Source organism: Pinus tabuliformis, chromosome 2_2 (genome assembly GCF_031772625.1).
Source record: "Pinus tabuliformis cultivar Carrire ecotype Pingquan chromosome 2_2, CPIR1, whole genome shotgun sequence".
In the NCBI taxonomy this organism is placed as follows: Eukaryota; Viridiplantae; Streptophyta; class Pinopsida; order Pinales; family Pinaceae; genus Pinus; species Pinus tabuliformis.
The window spans coordinates 482069904-482095446 of record NC_142300.1 but is presented as its reverse complement, the minus strand read 5'-3'; the positions used below and the strand labels follow the sequence as shown (position 1 = coordinate 482095446).

General features: G+C 38.3%; 2 protein-coding genes across 2 annotated transcripts in view; both read right to left on the bottom strand.

The window, feature by feature from the left end:
- Positions 1 to 25543, bottom strand: part of LOC149193447 (uncharacterized) — a 100566-nt gene that overhangs the window by 33274 nt on the left and 41749 nt on the right. The window lies entirely within an intron of this gene.
- On the bottom strand, positions 9734 to 10222 carry LOC149193448 (uncharacterized). Its single transcript, XM_089407313.1, has one exon. It carries the CDS (start codon positions 10220 to 10222, stop codon positions 9734 to 9736), a length of 489 nt encoding a protein of 162 aa, XP_089263439.1.

Sequence of the window (25543 nt, the reverse complement as noted above, 5' to 3'; positions counted from 1 at the left end):
TGATGGCTTCTTATATCTTGCTATTGAGGCTACTTCTACCCAGGCTTAAGAAGGCAAACTGATTGAAATTTGCAATGGCTTCACCCATGCAGTCCTTAAAATCATGTGCCCATATAACATCAGATCTGTTATTTATATAGCCGTATCAATGTAATGGTGGTATCCATTGAATGAATCCACAAACACTATCCAAAAATTACAGATCTGGGGTTAAAGATGAGTTCAGTCTAACTGGATCCAACTCAAACAGATACAAAGAATAAAGATGGGTTCAACAACTAAAACAAGTTGAAACACTTCCACTAATACCATTAATAGTATGGACCCTCTCAAACTTTTATATACAAAAGTTTCATCCATTGAAGGTGAGCACAATTAAACATTGCTCTCGAAATAAAACCCCACAATGAACTAAAACTGAGGTCCTATATTCCCTAGGAGAGCTTTATGCTACACAAACTCTCATGGAATTCTTCCAGTGTCAAATATTTTTTATGAGAATGATTAAGAGTGAGCAATATCTAGAGGCTATCAAGAGATGGGGAAAGGGTACCTTCCAATCCTAATTGCGAAAATATTATGGGGACCACTTCTCCGGTGTACTCTGTGCACAAAATACCATTCAATGGACATGCGTTTTGTGAGTTCTTAGCAGTAAATTTGGACATCAAACCAGTTGAATCAAATTTAACTATCTTTCTGAAGGACAAAAGAGCCTCCGCGTCTTTGAATTTCTCAAACCACTTGCGTCCATGGATGATGTGAATTAACGAACTCCCTCCAGCGTGCGTTCATTCAAACAAATTCAACACAATAAAACTACCACCCAAGAGCTCATACAGATCATCATATAAACGATCTTCTTAATCATCTAAATATGGCTTCTTAGAGTGACTAATAGTTGCAGCAGTTACAATGGTTGCAACCATGGGGGAGGCCATGACCACTAAAGCAGCATAAGAAAAACTCCAATGTTTGTATGTCTATAAATAGATACAAATTTCATAAGGACTCTCTCATGGCGTGTGGGTGCAAAAATGAATGGTCCACATGAGTTGTACCTCATGGAATTAGCTAAAGTGGGATTAGGTGTAGAATGCTAAATTAACTTTACTGTAGCTCAAGATCCAACAACTTTATTTTGTTAAATATGTTTGGAAGTGTTTTTCTAGACGGAGGAATTGTCTGGATAGTTAAAAGTGGTTGGAATTTGGGAAAAAACAATTCAAAAAAATCTTGTACCAGCAATTTTTGAATCATGTTTTTTATAGAGGAAATGGATTAATGCCATTAAAAATTTCTAAGACACCCAAAACCTTAAAATTTAAATCTCTACATAATTTTATCAAATATTACTAAAATTTCCATGATTTTCAAAACAAAAAAAAATAGTCTATGGGAATTTCCATGATTTTCAAAGAAAAAAAAGCAGTGTGGTGAGTTCCACTTAGACCCAATTCCACGTGTGCTGAAAAGTCGGTATCAAGATTGGAATTTGAGATGTTGATCAACGCACGGAATTTGAATAGCATATATGATGGCAAAATTTTTATGATATTTTCCTTTATGATGGTGGTGTTATCACTCCAAAATTTCTCTAGAGTTGTTATGAAAGAAATGATAGAGGTAACCACAAACCTACTTTGGAGATTAGTATCTAGCCTTTCTAATGCTCAGAGAGGGTTCTCTCTTTATGATTTAACTTTGTTTAGTTAATTGATTTTAGGCTAGTTATGATTGTACTTGGGTTTTGATTTAGATTTCGTGGTGGGATCACTGACTTAGATGGATAGAGGGATGTCTTTTACCGTTGGGCTATGGGGTCAAGTGTCAAGCAAACAGGAGTAGATCAAGTTCTAAAGATAGTGTTTACAGGGAAAGGTGGCTGAGTAAACTCAGATCTTAAGGCTGGATGGTGAAGTGGTTTTCAATTGGATTCAACGAGCAATTAATGGTTCCTTAAACCAGATAATGACGGAAATGGTAGGGGTTAATCGAAACTAGGGAGCAATGAAGGATTCTGTAATCTAGATATCAGAAGAAAACATTGAAATGATTAACTATTCAAGACAGAGTGTACTTAAACAAATTCTGTAATATAATTCCAGTTAATTCATTCAATTTAGATAACATGCAAGTTTGTGAAATACTTAAGAAAATAACATTTTGGCAAAATAAAATACTTCACTGAAGCAGATCAACACATGAATCTTGTAATGTAATCTCTTTATTACTTAGTCCAGTCTGCTGACTTGAAAAATTGGTACAATAACCCTCAGGTTTTAGATCAATACAACTATAGAAATGTCTAGCAATCCACCCTCAATAGTTCGAATTATGAAGTATTTATACAAAAATAGTTTACAAAATATCCCAAACTATCTTGGGAATTAATCTAGGAAAAAGAAATATCTTCACGCAAGAAGATAGAGGAAAATATTCAACCGTTGTAATACGTCCCTGTTTATTAGGCTCTGTAGTCTTATTCTTTGATCTTTTGCTATTTATTCTCCTTTGTTGTTGGTCTTCCACGCTGAATCTTCTTTTTACTTTGGCTTTTAACTGATACTCTTTCATTTGATACTCTTTCATATGAGCTGGCCTTTTGCTTTTCCTTTACTGCTCTGTTTTCACTTTTAACATTACATTTTTACAGTAAGTCATTTAATTTCTCCCAAATGTCTGCATCTGGTAATTTAATATTTACCATTTTCTCATAAATTTCATCTGCTTCTATGCACTTAGCAAAGGTGGGCCAATTCACAAAAAGGTGTTTTATCTCATGCTAGAGGTAAAAATAGGTTCTCAAATGTCTAGTACAGAACCTTTCATGTAGGCATCCCCTTCGTAGAGGAATTATTGGCTTGATCTCTTGCCACCTCTCTGATTTTCCTGTTGTAGTTTTCCTGTGGCATCAATCTGTCATTTATCACCAAGGGATTTGGCAGACCTTTCTGGCTTAAAGCATCAAACTTAACCATTAATCTGTCTACAGCAAGCTGCATGGTTTGGCATTTGTCCTCAAGGTTCATCATTAAATTCCTATTTGTGAGCACTTTTTTCACCTCTAGTATGGTGCCAGTCCTGTTAGCTATGTCCAGCTCCTATAATTTATATTTATTTTTAGAGTTAAGAAAGTGGATTATTCTGGTGGCTTCTTCTGGCATGTCTCCAAGTTCAACCTTAACTCTTTGAATTGCTTCTGTAGCCTCTTTGAATAAATAATTTTGTTCAAATATGACTTGTATAGATGGCCAAATATCATTGATAGGTTCAATGATATTGGCCCATAGCTGTTCTTTAGCTTAGCCAAGTGGCTCCTTCAATGTTAGCTCTTTCTCTAAATTCTTCATTCTTTCAGTCAACCTAGTTGACTTCTGGACTTCATTCTTGTGCATAATCTATGTCAGTTTCTTCTCATCCTCCAGACTTGTTATTTTTTCTTTTAGTTTACTTATCTCTGTGGTTTGAATGGACATGTCCTCCATTACTTTGACCAATTTATTTTCCTCATCACTTGGCTGAGCTGCTGCTGTTGTTGAACCTGTTGCTAATGTAGATGTTGTTGCAGTTGGAAGTGTTGTAGCCAGTGGAGCTGTGGGATCCAATGAAGCTGCCAAGGTTGATGGTACTATTGTAGTGACTGTTGGACTGGCAGTGGTAGTGGCGGTCTCAAGGCTGGCCTGTTTTAACTGTATCAAACTGTCCAACTCCTTCTCCATTTCTTTTAATTGATCATTCAATTAGAGAATGAGATCCATCATCTCCTCTTGCTGGGTTTGACTCTCAAGGACTTGCTTGGCCTGTGGATGCTCTGGATGAGGCAGCTTCAGTTGCTTCTCCAAAGCAATAATATCCTCATTTTTCTTTTTTTTAGTTTCTCTGCAGCCTTGACATCATTGGGATTATACCCAAGCTCAATCACCAAGTCTTCCAATGACTTGATTCTATTGCCCTTGGCTTGTGAGGATGCCTTTTCCAGCTTATACTGTGTTGTGATATTATCCAGTGAGCCTTGGAGTTTGTGCACAATCATTGCTTTATTTGTCATGGTGGTATAAATCATCTCTCTTGCCTGCTTATGGAACTCAATTTGGTCAATAGGGTGAACATCCCTAGCCAAAACTTCAAATTTAGTCTTCTTATAGTCTGATCATGATTTGGGCCGCTGGACTTTAGGCTGCATGAATGTCATTTGCATTTTACCTGTTTTAATGCCAAAGGCTGACATTAGTCTATTTTGATTGGCAGGTGTTTATTTGATGTACCAGGCATAAGTCTCAACCTTCAATGCCTCATTCATTAACTTAGTTTCTTTTTACTTCTCTTTATCCACGGGCTTGCTGGATGAAGAGACTTCAATGTTGATTTGCTTCTCAATAATTTGGGTGTTTGAGGTAGAAGGTTGGTGTGTTTCTTCTGAAACTACTAGGCCTTTACTCCTTCCAACCATTGTGTCAGTGTCAGTGAGTTACATTGTCCCAATGGTGTCTTCTTGCTCAGTTACAGGATTAAGCTTGGGCCTCTTCCTGTAACTGATCTCAAACCTTTCATCTGTAGTGTCCATTGCTGAGCTAGGACCTTTTTCCCTAGTTCTTTTCACATTTATGTCTTCATTTATTAGAGTCTGTAGGGTGGGAGTAATAGTCATCTGTTCTTTTAGGGCTGGAACCTACAGAAAGAAACTAGTATCATTCTGCTTTTCCACATCTATCAAAGTATTCTCCATATCTACTATAGTATTGTCCACATCTATCAAAGTGTTTTCCAACCATTCTGACTGGTTGGAAAATATCTCAATGTCTAGCCTAGGATCATGTATGAAAGTACTCAATTTGAATTTGAGCCTTAGTTTATTTATGACTCCATGAGGGTCATATTTCCACATAAAACTTCTCTTGAAATTCATCTGCTGTAAAATTTTATCTGCCTCTGGTTGAGCTTCCCTATTTTTTTTTTCTAAGTAAAGGCTAATTCTATTAATAAAGAGAAAATATATTTACATGGAGGTCAAGACCTCAGAGGAAGCCGAAGCTGTCCAACAGCACTGACCCATAGTACATAAGACCAAATGGCTAGATAACCAGATAACCCGATCCTCAGGATGAGAAAACCAGATAAACCAGACTCGGAGTACATGCTTACAAAAATACTAGCCAAAATAGTAAACAACAGATCAGGATAGATGAGATCTGTAGCCCTGATAAATTCTGTGCTGCCCAGATAACCATAAACAAAACTGAAAAAACAAAGGCCTGATAAAGTTGCCGAGCCAAGACCTGATGACAAGCATATGAACATAAGATCTGATAGACATGTCGCGCCAAGACCTGCTGCAAAACACATTGACAAAAGCCAGAATAACATAGCACAAAGGATAAAAGAACCAGAAGGGAAACTACGCCATCAGACGAGGTCCCGGAGGCATCATGCATCTAACAGAGGGTCCCGAGCATCCTTATTCACCCGGCAAGGAATGCCCAAACCATCAACATTGTCCCCAACACCCGTATCATTACCATCTGGAGGAGCAGCCAAGCGCTGATTACCATCTGAGGGGTTCGCCGGATCAGCTGGAGCCGAAATGTCCTGAGTGTTATCTTCTGGAGGCTTGAGGACATCTGGGGCGTTCCCCTCAGCCTGTAAATCATCATGATCAGACACAATGCCTGCATCTTCTCCCTGAAGCATGCTATCATCCTGAGACTGCGAAGTTGAGGAGTGCACAGAGATACTGGGCCTATCTTCTTCCTCAGCCAGAATGACAGTGATGCTGGCCGAGAGAATTGGTCTGTTGAGACGGCTGTGGAATTTAAAGCGGGTAGTTTGGAACGAATTATGCGGGAAGGGCTTACCATGATCAGAGGACGGGGCAGCCGAGCCCAAAGGGATAATTTTCTGGGGGGCAGGCTGAGAACGCCCACGGTTTCCACCGCTGCCTCCACAGCTATGCACCATCGCTAATGGAACGGGGTGACCTGAAGACGATGAGGAACAGGGCCAGACGAAGCAGAATCGAAGGTGGGGAAGCAAGAGAAAGGTCTTACACCGGATGAGCAACCAAACTACCAGGGCGATACGAGGATGCAGGAATAAAGACAAGCTGATGAAGAGAGAGCCGATGAGAATGACCACTGAAACAACCGACGAAGCCATTAATTTAAAAACCTATGAAGAGTCTCGAACAGGGAGTGCATTCATTTCTGAATGCTTGAAGCTCTGTTGGTACTGTTTATAATTCATATCATTCGCGGGAGGATTTAGGAGGCGATGCAGGATTGCCAGCTGCAAGTCCAGATGCCGGCTTGACATGCGCCCTTATTAATTAAGCCTTGAAAGCACCTGCATCCGGGTGTGGTTCTTCTTCCTGGTTCATGCCATTCTTAACTATGATATGGTAATTCAATAGTTGGTCATCTGAGGCGATGCTAGAGAGTGAACCAACATGAAGTTCCAAACCACATTCTACTCACATATTAGCAAGAAAGTATGCTAATTTGTTTCCTTCTCGACGAGTATGCTTGAAGGAAATGGCCCTGTGTCGAGAAAGCCATCTATCAATGAGCTCAAGCCTTTGTGCCATTCGCCAGTTGTTGCCAACCTTATGCGAGGGAGTTCCCTGCATGATTTTTGTGACCATATTTATAATGATCTGTGAATCCCCTTCTATGATAAGCGGAAAAAATCCTCTGTCATGTGCTAAGGTGAGACCTTGCCATAAGCCTTCCAATTCCGCTGAGTTGTTGGTATCCCAGCCTTTTGAGCCAAGAAAAAGCAGTAGAGGAGTTCCCTGATGATCTCTGAAGACCCCTCCGAATCCTAAGCTTCCTGGATTGCCTTTTGAGGCTCCATCGAAGTTAAGCTGAATCATGTTGTTGGGGGGTGGGATCCATTTTGTGGGCAGTCGACCACTCGGAGGTGTGTTTTCTTTGGATATAGGTTCTTGATTCAAATGAATATTCCAGTTTGCCTAGATGGATTGTTCTTGCGGCAGCGAAGGAAAATCTTCCTGGGACCAAGAAATGATGGAGAGGGATTCTTTAATATTTTGGCATAAGATGGTCCAGAGATTCTCTATAGACATGGATTGGTCCTTGAATATCCTGCGATTCCTTTCCTTCCAGATGTTCCACATTAGGAGTCCAGGAATAAGCTTCCATAGAGTGTTTAGGAGTTTGCTTTGATACGGTGACTGGTTCCAATTGCGAACTGTAGCTTTGATGTCCCCATGAATTCTGCCTTCTTTTTGGCAGCGAAAGCTAACTTTTTCCCATAGCTTGCGCCCAATGTGACAGGTTTGCATAAGATGTATGGCAGATTCCTCTTCTTGCTTGCAGTTGGGACACATGGAGGGGCCATGAAAGTCTCTTTTCTTGAGGTTATCCCAAGTGAGAATTTTGTTTTGACATAGGAGCCAGAGAAAGGTGGAGACCTTCGGCCAATTGGAAGGATCCCAGACTTTGCCCCATAGTACATCTTTGACTATGCATTCCTTGATGATTATGTTGTAAGCTTCCTTTGTGGTAAAAGTGCCTTTTTCTTCATATCCCCACCTAAGAATATCCATTCCTTCCGAAAAAAGTATTTGCCTTTTCCGTAATTCTGAAAAGAGAGAGTTTTGTACCTGTTCAGTGTCGTGCCTTAGAATTTGATTTGCGTCAACCCATCTTCTATAACCTTGTGTGGAAGATGGCTTCCAAAATTAACTAACCTTGTCTAACTCATGCAGATCCTGCTCCGGTAAGTGAAGGTGAGAGAGTGAGTCCTTAAGCTTTTATAGGTGCTGCCATGAGTCCTCCCAGAATCTAGCTGTGTTGCCATTCTTGATTTCCCAAAAACTATGCTGTTGAATTAGGTTCTTGTGTTGTTTGGCCGAATTCCATATCACTGATCCCATGCCTACTTCTGACATTCGTATTCGTTCTTCAATTGGGCAGTTGCTTGCATATTTAGCAGTCCATAGTAAAGCCCAGGGAGTGATAGGAGCATAGAGCCATCTCCACCAAATTTTGGCTCCCATGACTTCGTTACTATGTGACGGGTCCCTTAGACCAATGCCCCCAGCCTTCTTCGGAAGACAGACTTTATCCCATTTGACAAGAGCCCATTTACGAGTGGGGCCAGAGCTGCCCCATAAGAAGTTGCGTTGGAGCTTCTTGATTTCCTTGAGAACCCATTTGGGAGCAGCCAAGATAGAAAAAAGGTAAAGCGGCATGGAATGAAGAACAGCTTTAATAAGAACTAATCTGCTGGCCATGTTAAGAGCCCTGTGAGTCCAAAGAAAGAGACGAGCCTCTAGCTTTTCTAAGAGGATTTTCCAAGAGGAGTGCTTAAGAGCCGAGGCAGTTAGAGGCGCTCCTAGATATTTGGATGGAAGAACGGCAATGGTGAAGCCAAGAATACGCGCTATGGCATTTTGGGTAATTGCAGGAGTGTTGAAGAAGAAAATTTGAGACTTGACTTTATTAACATTGGCTCCAGAGGCTTCGGAAAAGTCTGACAGGAGAGCTTTGAGTTGATGGGCTTCCTGAACAGATGGATGGCCGAATAGCATGTTGTCATCAACAAATTGCTGATGAGAAAACGTGGGGGAGTTGAGAAAGGATAAGCCTTTGAGAAGCTGAGAATGCAGGGCTGATTTGATGCTCTGACCCAGTCCTTCTGCCATAATGACAAAAAGGAAGGGAGACAGGGGATCTCCTTGCCTGATACCCCTGGAGGGACGAAAGGTGGGCGAAGGTATGCCATTGATGAGCACCGAAAAGAAAGAAGAAGATAACAAACTCATAATCCACCTTACCCAAGGGGGAGCAAAGCCAAAAGTTGTTAGAATTTTCTGAATGTAAATCCAACTTAAGCTATCAAATGCCTTGGATAAGTCAATTTTGAGTAGCATACCTGGTTTCTTGGATTGCTTCAGTGAATGGATTATTTCATGAGTTAAAATAATTCCATCTGTTATCTGCCGACCTTCTACATAGCCAGATTGCTCAGGCGAGATGATGAGAGGAAGCAGTAATTTCAGTCTGGAGGCAATAATTTTGGATACAATTTTATAAATAATATTGCATAGAGCGATAGGTCTATACTTATCAGGTGTGCTGGGCTCCACTTCCTTGGGAATCAACGCAATGAAAGTGGCATTCAACCCAGGGAACATCCATCTTAATGTACGTGATTCCTCCACCACTTGCCAAACCTCCAGTTTGATCAGGTCCCAAAAGTTGTGAAAAAAGTTTGAGGTAAATCCATCCGGACCCGGCGCTTTGCCAGCTTTCAATTGATGCACTGCATTTTCAACTTCCTGAAGGTCTATGGGTCGGAGAAGGAGTTGATTATGCTCCTCTGTGATAAGTTTGGGTATGTTCCTCAAAATTTTGTCAATAGCAGGCGTTCTGTCTATGTTTGGATCTTGATGTGTTTGCTTGAAATAATTGAGGAATTCACTTTCAATACCTTCATGAGTTTCAATCCTTGCTCCCTGCTCATTTTGAATGTGGGATATGTTGTTGTTCATTCTGCGCTGAACGGTGGTTCTGTGAAAAAACTTTGTATTTTTTTCTCCGTCCTTCAACCACTTTATTCTTGATTTCTGTCGCCATAAAGTTTCCTCCTGTTTTGCTCTTGCTAAGATTTGTGCTTCAAGAATTTGTTCCTGTTTTGTTAGGTCCTCAAATCGTCCTTCGATTATGATCTTCTGCTGCAAATTCTTCATGTCTTGATTGAGGGCATTCTAAGCTTGAAAGATGTTACCAAAAGAAGTGTGGTTCCAGTGTTTGATTTTGCCTTTGAGGTGCTTGAGCTTCTGCTGGAATTGAGACATCCTGGAGCCATTAGAAGGGGAAAAATTGCTCCATGTTGAATTGACTAACTTATTGAAGTCCGGATGAGACATCCAGAAGGCTTCAAAACGAAACGGTCGCCGAATGTTGTGACCGGGGCGGTTCCACTGAAGGGCTATAGGCCAGTGATCGGAACCCGATATCGGCAGGATAGAAGCTACAAATTCTCCACCCAAGTGAATTGCATTATCTGATAATAGGAATCTGTCAAGGCGCGAAGCAATCTGATGCGATCCTTCTCTTTTGTTATTCCAAGTGAACGAACCATTATTAGATGGGATATCAATTAGCCAGTTATTCTGAATGAAGTCTTTTAGGTGATTCCCATCTCTGTTGCCTCTGTTTCTCCCTCCTTTTTTTTCTTCCAGCCTTGCAATCATATTGAAGTCGCCTCAAGAAATCCATAAAGGGTGCGCCCTATTTGAGTTGAGTTCCGATAGGGTGTCCAGGATTTCAACTTTGTGCATAGTTTCCTGAGGGAAATACACATTAGTCATATGACCATAAATGTTAGTGCCATTTATGTGAAATATTGCTTGGATGAAGTTCTTGTTTGCATGTATATTACTGAGACCGATAGTCCACGCATCCCATAAAATTGCAAGGCCACCAGACGCCCCTTGAGCATCTACTGCAGTTACCATCCCACCTGGCCAGGCTTTTGCTGCAATTTTATCCAAAATTGTTGAGTTGCATTTTGTTTCTTGCAAGAAAAGGATTTGCAGTTTTTCCTGCATGATCATGTTTTTGAGTAGTCTACCTTTCCTAGGGCTATTGAGCCCTCTAATGTTCCATGAGATCAACTTCATTGGGAAGGGTTGGGGTTGATGTTGAAGTACTTAGTTAGCTTAGAGTATCTGCCAGACTCTACTAACACTTCTCCTATTCTGATAGTTCTTTGGAGAGTGGTTTTCCTCCCCCGCTTTTTGCTGTCTTTGGTAATAAACTTTCCATCCCAAGAACTTCCAATCTAGACCCCAAGAGAGTGATTCTTTTGTGCTCGCGTTAGGACCTCCACCAGGTTGTCTACTTGCCGATCTGGGATTTTATCAAAATTCTTTGTTTTGCATGCCTGCTCTAGGCCTAAGATATCAAGTTCACCAATGTCTATGTTCTCAAGATCTTCCTCCATGTATTGGGATTCTTGTAAGTCTTCAGTTGTTTCATTTGCTGCCCTTGGGCTGGGTGCTGTATTATCAACCTCCATTCCTTGAAAATTCCAGGCTGGGGTTTTGATCTGGGTATGGGGGAGAGATTTGCTAATCAGCCTCTCCTCTGGGAGCGGTAAGGCCACTTTTTGTTTTTCTTTAGTGGTTTCCTTCTCAGAAGGAGAGGGATTTTCGAACTCAGGATCATCATTACTTGCCAGAGCAGCAAAGCTATTGCTAGTTGAAGGTTTGGAGGAACTAGCTGGATGCGTCCTGGTATTGGCTACCGATTTCTTATGGTTTCTTCTGCGGTTAACCACTTTGGTAAACCCATCAGGAGCAGGTTTGTCTGGGGACATTTGGGATGGGGGTTTTCTATTTAGAGGACAGTCCCTGAATAGATGGCCCAGATCATGACATTTCCTACATCGAAACGGTACATGCTCATAATCTATCAGCTGAACCCATTCAATATCATCATGAAATAAACTTACCGCATCTGGCAGGGCTTGCTTGAGGTTCATGTAGACACAGATTCGGGCATATGATGTGTATCTGCATAGTTTTGTTTCCTCTGCCACTTTGATGAATTCACCCAGAGCATTTCCGATTTCTTGCAAGGAGTCTTCCTCCCAATATTCCCATGGAAGAGAGTAAAGCCTTATCCAAACAGGAGCCCAACTGAGATCTTCCTTGTCAGGATTGAAACGTTCTACCCATCCTCTGAGATACAGGCCCGCGGCGTTGAAGAAGTATGGCCCTCCGTCCAAAACCCTGTTTCGATCCTCCAAGCAGTTAAATATGGCTGTGAAAAAACCTTTTGGCCCTAGTTGCAGAGTAATGTGACCCTTTGGGTTCCATTTGGAGGTTATCCAGCCTCTCAGTGCTTTCTCAGTCAGCCACAGTCCGATGAACTTGCCTATTAACGCATGATCCCTCATGAACTGTATTCTGGCATTGATTCGATGGCTTGGAAATTCTACTTTTGGCCTTTGAGTGGCGACTGGCTTGCATGTGGATGAGCTCACCTTGGGTTGATCCTGCTGATCCTGATCTTTGTCCCGATGTACATTATTATCCTTATTACCCTCATTCTGCATCTCTGCATTGTCGTTATCTTCAGCTAGTTGCTTTTTGTCGTCGTCCTTTGGGGGAGGCGCGTCGCCCTCCCCCTGAGGGGGATTCATTATTCCTACGAATATCTGCAGAAAATGTAAGGCCACAGATCGACCAGAGTCTATCAAAGCTTACCTCAGTCAGGAGGAGTCTGCCGTAGCATGGTTTACAAAAACCCTAGAAAGAGTGATACCGCGCTCCTCATCCCTAAAACACCTTGTGTTCCTTCATAAGTGTAGGCCATTTAGCTAAAAAGGGATGTATAATTGTGGTTGAGCTTCCCTATTATTACAAATAAAGTGGTCCAATTGATTTTTCATTTTAAACTGGATCTTCTTCCTAGCTGAGAGGAAATTAACTTCATCAGAGTTTATGAGTTTCCCAAAGTACCCTAATGAAAATATCCTCATTGGGAGGTATTTGGGCAGTTTGTAGGGAGTAAGTTGGCATCCATATATCCTGATTTCCGTGTGGTCCTGGTATAGATACCGGTCTCCCACTCTGCTATTCTTTGCCAACTGTAAAACTCTCTTAATCTCTTGACTGATCCTGGGTTGATAGCTACTGGTTAGCATATTTATAACTAGATGAACAAAAGAGTCAATGAACTCTTTATAGTAAAAAACAGTGGAGTATCTTTAGATCATTTGTTTCCAATAGATGACAGATCTTGGATTTCCTTTGGTTTCTAACTTCTGAATGCTGACTGGAAATTTGTTTGACTAAAAGTATAAGAACATATGAAATACTACTGATGAATATTTGAAGACTCTCTCATTTCGCAGTCTAATGAACTGTTCATGGATTATGTCTGCTATGAACTTAGCATAGTTGTAAATTGTAGCAGGAGGCTTACTTGGGCAAAAGATAGAAAGGAAAGCAAGGACAACCTCATCCACATGTTCATCTGTGGTGTACCCTAGAATGCAAGAGAGCATGGTTATAATTTGTCTGCCTCTCTAAAAAAAAATGGTGGCAGCATATGGAGGACTATTTGTTGGAGTGTGAGACTCTTCAATGATGAAAGTCTGAAAGATTTGAGCTTTCTTGGGAAGGTCTAGCTTTATGTAGAGTTCAAGTAAACCTTCAATGGAAAGTGGGGTCTCATTTGGGCCTGGATGGATCTGCAGCATTTGATTTATTGATTCTGCTGTAATAGTGAATAAAACCTGTTGGTCAGGGGTGACTATGGATCTTTGACTGGGAACATAACAAGCTTGGCAGAAGTGGATGATTTCTGAGAATGGGTGTACTTCTAGGAACAAGTACTTGGGGAAATTGGATACCCATAGGTGAATGTAATCATTCTGGTTCAAAAACATGTCTTTACTCCAGCAGTGCAGTTTCAGTAGGTACGCAGGGGAAGTAGTGTCCTTGATTTGAAATTCTTTGTCAGCTAATGGAAGGTGGTCAATATCCAAGTGAGGGGCTTGCAGAGGTCTTACATCCAGAGAGGTTTGGGAAGCCATGATTTGGTATATTGAACTGAATTAGTATTTATGTGGCTTTACGAGTAAGGTTTAGAAGCTCTAGAATAGTGGGGAGGGTAATAACTGTCTGTAAAAAGGGGTTTGGGTGCACAGTAGGTTTCTCTTCAATTTAGGAAGGCCTTTTAAATAATTTAATTAATTAACCTTGGATAATTACTGTGTACAATTTAAAATTACAGGGATGTTCTGGTTATATTAGGAGTACCTGGAAATTTGACGGTTTGGTATGCAAACAGGGTTCTATGGTAGCTGCAGAGGGTACTGAGGCTTGAACTAGCTATTCGCTGCTTCAATTTGGTGCCCACAGCATCATTAGGTGGCAAAAGGTGGCTAAATTGGTCGCTCAGAGGTTCAGGGTGTCAGAATTGGTTTATCAGAGGTTTACAGTGAAAACGAGCGAAAATAGAAAATCAGAGCTTTTTCGGCCTTTTAACCAATAACAGTTACATTTTGGTGCGAGATTTATTTAATGAACAGTGGGCAAGTTTTGGTTTAGGCGGGGAGGTGGTTTTTGGCGATATCAGACCACTTTTGGATGGCAGGCAGTATTTTCCGCGAGCACGTGATATAACTTGGTGCTGCCACGTAGCCAAACAACGCTCGGCTAAAACCACGAATCTTGCGTGCTCTCAGGCCGTTAACTATCAGACGATGAATCTGCGGGATATGGTTGTGCGTTGTTGGATCTGGGGGTGGGAGATCGGAGGGATATCATGCAGTGAAGTTGCATGGATGGAGTCAGGAAAGTGGTTGGCGGGAACCGGGGTCTAATTACAAATAATTGTAATTAATTAACAAACTAATGACGGGATTTAAATATAAGCAGCAAGTTAATTAAAGGTGGGACCATGGGTTACCTGATGTGGTTTTTTAACTGCACCAAGTGTTGGTGGGTTAAAAGGGTGTCGAGAAATTATAACGTGGGGATTTATAAAGCGAGACTTTAGGAAAAACTAAGGATAAAGGGTTTTGTGGGTTTTTAAGGGGAAAAGGGAAATTAATAAGGGGGAAAGTATTATTTGTGATGGAAATGTGTTTCTCACTAGGGAAAGGGGTTTTGGGAAGGGGGAATGATTTTTTAAGGGTAATGTCTTGGGATATGTGTGAAACCAAAGGGTAACATGTAAAAATGAGGGGAAAGGGTATTTACAGGTAATGAAGGGATAAATGAGGGAAATTAGCAAATAAGTATGTGGGAGTGTAGTGAAATGAGGGGAAATTAGTAAACAAGCTTTGGTGAATATCATTTCTTTTTCACAATTCCTCCTGCACATGAAACATAGGATTAAGCATGATGAATGTGCTTTTGACTTAGAAACCTTGTGCACTTGCAACATTTCTTCTACCTACTCTTTATTTACCCTAGCATTTTCTCTTCATTCATTGGGTGCATTTGAGCTTGATGACCCTTTATTCATTTTCTTTTGATAATCAAACCATTTAATTCTAACCTTATAACTTCCAATGGCTCAGATTAAATTGATGAGCTCATTATTATTCTCTACCTAACTACTGATCTGCCAAGATTAAATAATTTGGCTAAATCTTTATTCTCTATCTATCAACATAAAATTTAAAGCATGAATGAGTCAATATTAAACTTATTTGACCATCATGGATTGTGTCATTTTTGACAAACTACACACAATCTTATTTGCAAAGTAAATTAAAAGAAGTGGCATTTGAATTTGCACACTTTAATGATCTATTCTTATCTCTTCTTTGGGGTTCATATTTTTTACTGTTTTGATCTTTTTCTTTCTTTTTGTCCTTTGATTATTTTTTTAGGACATACTCTCTTTACATTTTTTAAATTTTAATATGGGAAAACATTTTGCAGAAAGCAAAAGTATGTACAATATTACAAGACTAACCATAGCCAATTCAAAATTATGAATCCTATTATTATAGGACCCTAACAATGGCTCCACATGGGGATGACATTTCCTGGTGAAATGTTAAGAACTTTAAGATCAGTAGCCTTTGAAAATTTGGCTGTAGTTGTCTTAAAATGCTCCTATGTGATCTACTTTATTCATACATATGATGGTAAATCTTTCAAAGCTCAGGGCCTTCTCTCCAGGCTTCAACCTCAAAAGATTACCATCCAATCCAATCTAAATTTTGCAATGTTATATACAATGAGCAAAGCAAAATGGACTATTGTTAATCTGTTGATAAGCAATGCTTCAGCATTCACATTCTACCATTGACTGGTCCTCCTGGTAGATCTGTTCTATCTAATTGTCTCAAGAAAAATGCATTGTTACCTCTGTAACCATAAATCATATAAGGGCCTCACCATAGGAAATCAAATTTACCATGTTTACCCTTTTCTTCTCTTCTAGAATCCCATTTGAGTACTTTCTCACCTATGTAAAAATCATCAGCTTTGGTCTTCTTATCAAAAATATTTTTGATTTTATCTTGGATCACTTGTGATTTGACATAGACTTCTTCTCTGGTTTGCTGCAAGTGTATTGTCCGATTTATCCTCCTTTGGATATAATTTGGTTCTACTTGCAACTCTTGAATTATTTTCATCACTGGCACTCCTAAAGAGGATGGAAAAACAACATCCATTCCATATACTAGCTGGTAAGGAGATGTACCAATGGATTTTTTGGTAGTTAGTCTGTCTACCCATAAGGCATTAACCAACCTTTTGTTCCATGTCTTCTTATTGTCTTCTAACAATTTCTTGATGATATTGAGAAGGCTTTTGTTTGAAGATTTTGCAAGTCCATTACCTTGAGGGTAATAGGAAGTGGAATGGCCAAGGGTAATGTGATATCTGTTACAAAAGTCTACCATTTTCTTGGATTTGAATGCAGCGACATTATCAGTAATGAGCTTTTGTGGGCATCCAAACCTAGAAAGGATGTTGTTCTCAAGGAATGAAATGATGACAAATTCTGTGGCTTGTTTAGGAGGGATGGCTTCTATCCATTTAGTAAAATAATCAGTGGCTGTCAAAATCCATTTATGTTGGGCTGAGGAGGATGGGTGAATTTCCCCAATGAAGTATAAACCCCATTGTTGAAAAGGGATTTTTGTGGAGATGGGTTTGAGAGGTAATGGAAAGAGTTTCCTTTTGCCTTCAAATATTTGGCACTTGTGATAGGAGGTCACATATTTCTTGACATCTGCAAAAAGGGTGGGCTAGTAAAAACCTACCCTTAAAATCTTGTTAGCTATTGTTTTCCAGTGTAAGTGTCCTCCGCAATATCTTGCATGAAATTCTTGCACAACTTTGTCATCTTCATCTCTTAATAAACAATTCAATAGAATGCCACCATTATCTTTCCAAAATAAAGCATTGTCTATGATACAATATTTCATTGGTTTCATTTTCAAAAATCTACTTTTAGTTTTAGATAAACCAGGAGGAGCTTGTAGGTTTAGTAAAACAAATATGATATCTTCATACCATGGTGAATCTATGAAAGGTTCACTGATCTGTGGAGTCACCATCTCTTCCTGATCATCTAGGGCACCAATGAAATTTATATCTAAGGCCCGACAATTCGATTCAACCAAGAGTTTAGCTAAACCTTGGCCTTTGATAAGTTTTGTAGGCTTTATTTCTATGTCAAATTCCAAAATAATGGAAATCCATTTGCCTCTCTTTCCTTCAGGCCCGTTCTGTGTCAAAATTTCCTTTACTACTGAATTTGGAACATAAGCAATAATGTGTGAATACAAGATGTACACTTTGAAATATTTAATAGCTTTTACTAAAGCAAGTGCTTGTTTTTCCATTATGTTGTACTTTATTGTAGAATCTCTCAAATATTTGCTTTAAAATGCAATAGGCTACTCATATCCTTGATCATTCTTTTGCAACAAGACTATTGCAATAGTATGTTCTGAAGCAAAAGAAAAAATTATAAAATATTTTTTGAAATCAGGACTTATGAGGACTGGTGTTTTAGTAAGGGCTTCTTTGATTTCCTCAAAAGACTGTTTAGCCTCGACTGTCCACTTAAGTTCTGAGTCTTTCTTTAACATGTTATTTAGTTCTCCGATTAGTTCTGCTAAGTTAGAAATGAATCTCCTAAGAAAATTTATTTTGCCTAAAAATGATTGTAATTCCTTGATGTTTCTAGGATGAGTGATGTTCAGGATTGCCTCTATTCTAGTTGGATCTATTCTAATTCCATATTTTGATATTATGTGACCCAAGAGTTTACCTTCTTCTAAACCAAAGAGTGTCTTTTTGGGATTCAATGAAATGCCAAATTTTCTACATTTAATAAAAACTCTTCTTAGGTGATCTAGATGTTCATTATCCGATTTGGAAAACACTGTGATGTCATATTTGTAAACCACTAGAAAGTCATGGATTTCTTTTGCAAAATCTATGTACATAGCTCTTTGGAATGTTTCTCCTGCATTCATCAATCTAAAAGGCATTTTTAAATACATGAAAGTACCCCAGGGAGTGCTAAATGCAGTCTTTGCTTGATCCTCTGGTTGAACTAAGATTTGATTGTATCTAGAGAATCCATCAAGCAATGAAATTTTGGATGACCCTACTACCCTCTGAAGAATGTGATCCATTTTAGGGAGAGGATAGTTTTTTTTAATTGATACTTTGCTCAAGTCCTGAAATTAACACAGAGTCTAATCTCTCCGGTTTTCTTTCTAGTAGTGACTAAATTAGAGACCCAACCTGAATATCTAATTGGTGCTATGATTTGTGCATCATACATCCTTTTTACTTCTTTTTCAATTAATGGCATAAGAACTAGATTAATTCTCCTAAGCTTTTGTTTAAAGGGTTTCTGATCTTCTTTGATGGGTATCTTATGTTGAATAATGCTGGTATCGTAAGACTTAAGGTCTTCATAACTCCAGGCAAAGATATATTCAAACTCTTTTAACATACTTATGTATCTTAGCTTTTCATCTGGAGGTAATGCTTTGGATATTTTGATAAGCTTTGGTGTTTCTTCTGTTCCTATGTTACATTCTTCTACATTTGCTCTTAAAGGCTCCATTTTTTGTTTCCTAGCTACATCATTGGAATCAAACAAATATTCTAATGGGACTAATCCCTTAGGCAAAAAGTTATTTTTAAGGTTTAGAATCTCAGAATCATCATTGATTATTTCTTCTATTTCTACTTTTTCTAAGTTATCTATATCTTCTTTAGTGAATCTAGTGGGTTTATCTACATCTAAAGAATTTATATCTAATTTATTGTCTATGATGTTATCTGCTGTACAGTCAATATCTATGTTACAACTTTGAAACTCTCCTTCAGCATTCATGAAAACATAGATTTGAGAATCTTGTGAAAAGATCTACCAATATTTCAAATTGTCAAGTGTAATAGGTCTGTGTCTTACTTCTACTGTGTACTTTTGGTTGGGATGAAAAGGTAGTTTGCAAGTGCTAACAAAATTAGCCAAACTGTGAGCTTGCATGTTTTGTTTCCTGGGAATAGCAACAAAATCATTTTCACAAAGGTCCTTAATTAGATCTAGGAAAATCTCTCTATATCGGCTAAGTCTGGGATTATTCACAGAGTATTCTCCTTTAATTTGTTTTATAATCAATTATGAATCTCCCATAATAGAAACTCTCTTAGTTCCAAGTTTTCTTATAATTTGTAGTCCCAAGATTAAAGCTTCATATTCTGCCATGTTGTTTGTGCATTTAAAGTTTAATCTAATTGCATGACCTTCAAACTGATTATTTTCCATGTTGTGAATCCAAACTCCTGCACCTACTCCTAATATTTTCACAGAGCCATCAAAATCTAAATGCCATAGAGACTCATGAAATATGCTTTCACTATCAGGTGCTTTGTATTTTTCTTCTATAACTGTGATTTCATTTTTGTCATTGTCTGAATTGTACCAGATAAATGAGTCCATAGCAGAATGCATGGAGTATATGGGGTAATTATGTGGTTTTTCTGAACCACTTACCATGTATTTCATCAATGTTTCTCTATAAAGTATTCTTTGCTAACCAGACATAGATATGGTGGCATATGACATGTCCAGCTGTAGAGATCCCTGCAATTTTGCTCCCCATGAGTGAGATAATAGCATTGCATACTTGGGTGGGATATCAACAACTACTATGTCCATAACAATACTCTTTGCTAGTTACTAGACTAGAGTCACACACAAATCTTTAATTAGGTCAAGGCATTTGACTTGGCTAGTATTAAAGAAAAACAGGTCCTTGTATGGTCTGGTGATATCTAAGTTTAATCTCTCTATTATTGCTTTAGGTATTAAGTTATGGGATGCCCCTGAGTCTAGCATAGCATTATGTAAAATCTTATCATGAACATTTAAGCTAATGTAGAATGGAGGGATACACCCTTGTTGATGTTTTCCATTGACTTTTGGACCAAATAATAACTCAAGTTAATCATCATTAAGGTTTACTACATCTTCTCCTTCACCTATGTTTAATATTTCAGTGATTTGTGTTATGTATGATTGATTTTTCACTAGCTCGGTCAAAGGAACCGATATTTTCAACTTGGCTATCTCAGTCTTAATGTTGAATGGAAATTGAGTTTTTCCTGATTGTAAGAGATCTTCCTTAGCAAATTTGGGTTGTGTATCTTTATCTTCTTTTCCAGGATTTGGCAACTCAGTTTCTGTTTCAGCAGTTTTGTTTTGAATTCTCTTACTTGGGATAGTTTGATTGACAATTTCAGTTTGAGTTTCAGCGAAAGTTGTGTCTCGTGACTTCCCCTAGAGATAATTTGTAGAACTTTGGTCACAGGATCTTCTGTTATTTTTTTAGTTCGGATTTGGACTGATTTCTTAGTGGGAATTTAAGTATTCTTTTTGCTTCTAAGGCTATATTGTTTGTGAACTTCATAGATAACATGCTCATAACCTTGTTTGTAGTCAAAGGACTCCACAGATTCTAATTTCAATTGTTGTAACATGTACATTTCCTGTTCTACCTCAGTAAGAAGAACGACATCTTTATTTTTAATTCCTAATAGATTTATCTGGGTATCCTCCTCTTCTTCATGGTTTTGTGCACCCTCAACATAGTTTTCCTGGAAAGGAGGTCTAATCTGCTGATATGGTATAACATTTTTTCCAGTGTTAGGATTTTTCCTAAAGTTGGGGTTTCTTATTGGGGGTGCTTTTTGATTCTCCCATTGAGATTTTCTTTCCATGTTTTCTAATCTATTCATTATCCTTTTTACACTTTTAGCTAGAATATATATTTTACCATCTGAAGTGGATGTTTCCTCTTTAATGACAACTCTTTTCTAATTTCTCATCCTAGCTTTCTTAGCTAAAAAATTGGCTTCTACACTAAAAACATTACTTTGCATTTGTTCCAATGTTTCAGGATTTGTTTCCCTCAATTGGTAAGACATATCAGTGTCAAAACCATCAGGGAATTTGATTAATGCTAGGTCTGGTGGAGGTTTAATATTAGCAGGGATTGCATTTTAGATACTGTTGAACCTAGTACAATAATCCTGAACTGATTCATTAGGAGCTCTTCTAATGTTGTCATATTCAGATAATATTTGCAGAGGGTTTTTCTTTCTCTCCCATCTATCAATAAACAATCCATGGAAAGCAGCTAAATCAACAATATGATTAGTGGGTAAACCTTTGACCCATTTTTTAACATCCCTTGTCAGTGTTTGGGAAAATTGCCTCATTTGGACATCAGACTCATTAATCTCATGCAATTCAAAGTAATCAATCATTTTATTCACATGTTTTTGGGAAGTATACTGACCAATAACATCAAACAAAAAGATTTTACTTTGATAGTCTTGGGGCATGGCATGTAGTTGACCTAGTAAAACCAAAGGCGCATATCTGTCTGCCATGGCTGAGATTTTGGTTTGACTGTGGGGCAAATTAGTGGTGCTTGAAGAAGGACTTGATATGGTTGTAGATGAACTAGATGAACTTGATATGTTTGGTTGGAGATGAAGCTGATGTATGAATGGTTTAGGGAAATGAACTGTGGTGGATATTATAGGTGAGGTGGTAGTAAATGAAGCTATATTTATAGTTTTTGAAGACTCCGTAGAAATTTCAGGGTAGAAACAGTTAAGGCAGCTAATTACACTGATTGTTGAAGATAGGCCTTGTCTATATGGATTATCAAGGTTAAGGTCAAAGCTTCTAGTTTATCAAACATATCTAAAACATGTTGATCTAAATCAGGATGTATAGGCACCTTTTTTTACTCATTAAATTGAATAAAATTGGGGTCTATTACAGTATCATGAATTGGATTTTCAGATTTGGTTCTAAACAGAGAAAGCTCAAATGATAAATCAAACTGAATATCTTCTAAACTTGATAATTCTTTGGGGAGTGAATTTTTTTTAATTAACTGACTACTACTTCCTTGAGTTTCTACCCTTTTTGGTTTACTTAAAATTCTATTAGGGTCATTAACTATTGTAGCAGGGTTTGGATCTAGATTTTCCCTGGTGTAGTGTGTTCTCTTGGAAGCCAGAATTTTAATTTTTTAATCGTTTTATGAAACTTTTTAACAATTATAAAATGACCTTAAGAGGCAACAAATAAGATTTAATATTTCCTTAAAGTGTTATTAAACTGAGGAGTGTTCCCCAGTATGGTTGCCAATATGTTATCACTCCAAAATTTCTCTAGAATTGTTATGAAAGAAATGATAGAGGTAACCACAAACCTACTTTGGAGATTAAGATCTAGCCTTCCTAATGCTCAGAGAGGGCTCTCTCTTTATGATTTAACTTTGTTTAGTTAATTGATTTTAGGCTACTTATGATTGTACTTGGGTTTTGATTTAGATTTGGTGGTGGGATCACTGACTTAGATGGATAGAGGGATGTATTTTACCATTGGACTATGGGGTCAAGTGTCAAGCAAACATGAATGAATCAAGTTATAAATATAGTGTTTACAGGGCAAGGAAGCTCAGTAAATTCAGATCTTAAGGCTGGTTGGTGAAGTGGTTTTCAATCGAATTCAATGAGCAATTAAGGGTTCCTTAAACCAGATAATGAAGGAAATGGTAGGGGTCCATCAAAACTAGGGAGAGATGAAGGATTACCTAATCTGGATATCAGAAGAAAACATTGAAATGATTAACTGTTCATGACATAGTGTACTTAAACAAATTCTGTAATATAATTCCAGTTAATTCATTCAATTTAAATAACATGCAAGTTTGTGAAATACTTAAGAAACTAACAATTTGACAAAAGAAAATACTTCACTGAAGTATCTCATCACATGAATCCTGTGATGCAATCTCTTTATTACTTAGTCCAATCTGCTGACTTGAAAAATTGGTACAATAACCCTCAGGTTCCAGATCAATACAACTATAGAAATGTCTAGCAATCCACCCTCAATACTTCAAATTATGAAGTATTTATACAAAAATAGTTTACAAAATATCCCAAACTGTCTTCAGAATTAATCTAGGAAAAAGAAATATCTTCATGCAAGAAGATAGAGACAGATATTCAACTGTTGCAATCTGTCCCTATTTATTAGGCTCTGTTGTCATATTCTTTGATCTTTTGCTGTTTATTCTCCTTTTTTCTTGGTCTTCCACGCTGAATCTTCTTTTTACTTTGTCTTTTAACTGATACTCTCATCTGAGCTGGCCTTCTGTTTTTTCTTTACTGCTCTGTTTTCACTTTTTACTTTGCATTTTTACAGTAAGTCGTTTAATTTCTCCCAAATGTCTGCTTCTGGTAATTTAATATTTACCATTTTCCTATAAATTTCATCTACTTCTGTGTACTTAGCAAAGGTGGGCCTATTCACAAAAATGTGTTTACCTCATGCTGGAGGTAAAATAGGTTCTCAAATGTCTGGTACAGAACCTTTCATGTAAGCATCCCCTTCATAGAGGAATTATTGGCTTGATCTCTTGCCACCTCTCTGATTTTCCTGTTGTAGTCTTCCTATGGCATCAATCTGTCATTTATCACCAAGGGATTTGCTAGACCTTTCTGCCTTAAAGCATCACACTTAACCATGAATCTGTATATAGTCAGCGACATGGTTTGGCATTTGTCCTTAAGGTTCATCATTAAATTCCTCTTGGTGAGCACTTTTTTCACCTCTAGTATGGTGCCATTCTTGTCAACTATGTCCAACTCCTGCAATTCATATTTATTTTTAGAGTTAAGGAAGTGGATTATTCTTGTGGCTTCTTCTGGCATGTCTCCAAGTTCAGCCTTAACTCTCTGAATTGCTTCTGTAGCCTCTTTGACTAAATCATTTTGTTCAAAGATGACTTATATAGATGGCCAAATGTCATTGACAGAGTCAATGATATTGGCCCATAGTTGTCCTTTAGCTTGGCCAAGTGGCTCCTTCAATGTTAGCTCTTTCTCTAAATTCTTCATTCTTTCAGTCAACCTAGTTGACTTCTGGACTTCGTTCTTGTGCATAATCTGTGCTAGTTTCTTCTCATCCTCTAGATTTGTTATTTGTTCTTTTAGTTTATTTATCTCTGTGGTCTGAATGGACATGTCCTCCATTGCTTTGACCAATTTGCTTTCGTCATCACTTGGCTGAGTTGCTGCTGTTGTTGAACCTGTTGCTGATGTAGATGTTGTTACAGCTCGAAGTGATGTAACTAGTGGAGCTGTGGGAGCCAATGAAGTTGCCAAGGTTGATGGTACTGTTGTAGTGACTGTTGGAATGGCAGTGGCAGTGGTTGTCACAAGGCTGAGCTGTTTTAACTATATCAAATTGTCCAACTCCTTCTCCATTTCCTTTAATTGATCATTTAATTGGAGAATGAGATCCATCATCTCCTCTTACTGGGTTTGACTCACAAGGACCTCCTTGGTCTATGGATGCTCTGAATGAGGCAGCTTCAGTTGCTTCTTCAAAGCAGCAATATCCTCATTTTTCTTTTTTATTAGTTTCTCCGCAGCCTTGACATCATTGGGATTATACCCAAGCTCAATCACCAAGTCTTCTAGTGACTTAATTGTGTTGTCCTTGGCCTGTGAGGATGCATTTCTAGCTTATATTGTGCTGTGTTATTATCCAGTGAGCCTTGGAGTTTGTGCACAGTCATTGCTTTATTTGTCATGGTGGAATAAATCATCTCTCTTGCCTACTTATGGAACTCATTTTGGTCAATAGGGTGAACATCCCTAGCCAAAACTTCAAATTAAATCTTCTTGTAGCCTGATGATGATTTGGGTTGCTGGACTGTAGACTGCATAAATGTCATTTTCATTTTACCTTTTTTAATATCAAAGGCTGACATTAGTCTATTTTGATTGGTAGGTGTTTGTTTGAAGTACTGGTCATAAGTCTTAGCCTTTAATCCCTCATTCGTTAACTTAATTTACGTGTACTTCTCTTTAATATCTTTCTCTTTATCCACAGGCTTGCTGGATGAAGATAATTCAATGCTGAGTTGTTTCTAAATAAGTTGGGTGTTTGAGGTAGAAGGCTGGTGTGTTTCTTTTGAAACTGCTGGGCCTTTACTCCTTCTAACCTTTGTGTTAGTGTCAGTGATTTCCACTGTCCCAATGATGTCTTCTTGCTCAGTTACAAGATTAAGCTTGGGCCTCTTCCTGTAACTGATGTCAAAATTTTCATATGTATTATCCATTGTTGAGCTAGAATCTTCTTCCTTAGTTCTTTTCACATTTATGTCTTCATTTGCTGGAGTCTATAGGGTGCCAGTAATAGTCATCTGTTCTTCTAGGGATGGAACCTGCAGAAAGGAACTAGTATCAATCTGCTTTTCGACATATATCAAACTATTGTCCACATCTACTACAATATTGTCCAAATCTATCAAAGTGTTTTCCAACCATTCTGACAGGTTGGAAAATCACTCAATGTCTGGCCTAGGATCATGTATGAAAGGACTCAATTTGAATTTGAGCCTTAGTTTATTTATAACTCCATGAGGGTCATACTGCCACATAAAACTGCTTTTGAAATTCATTTGT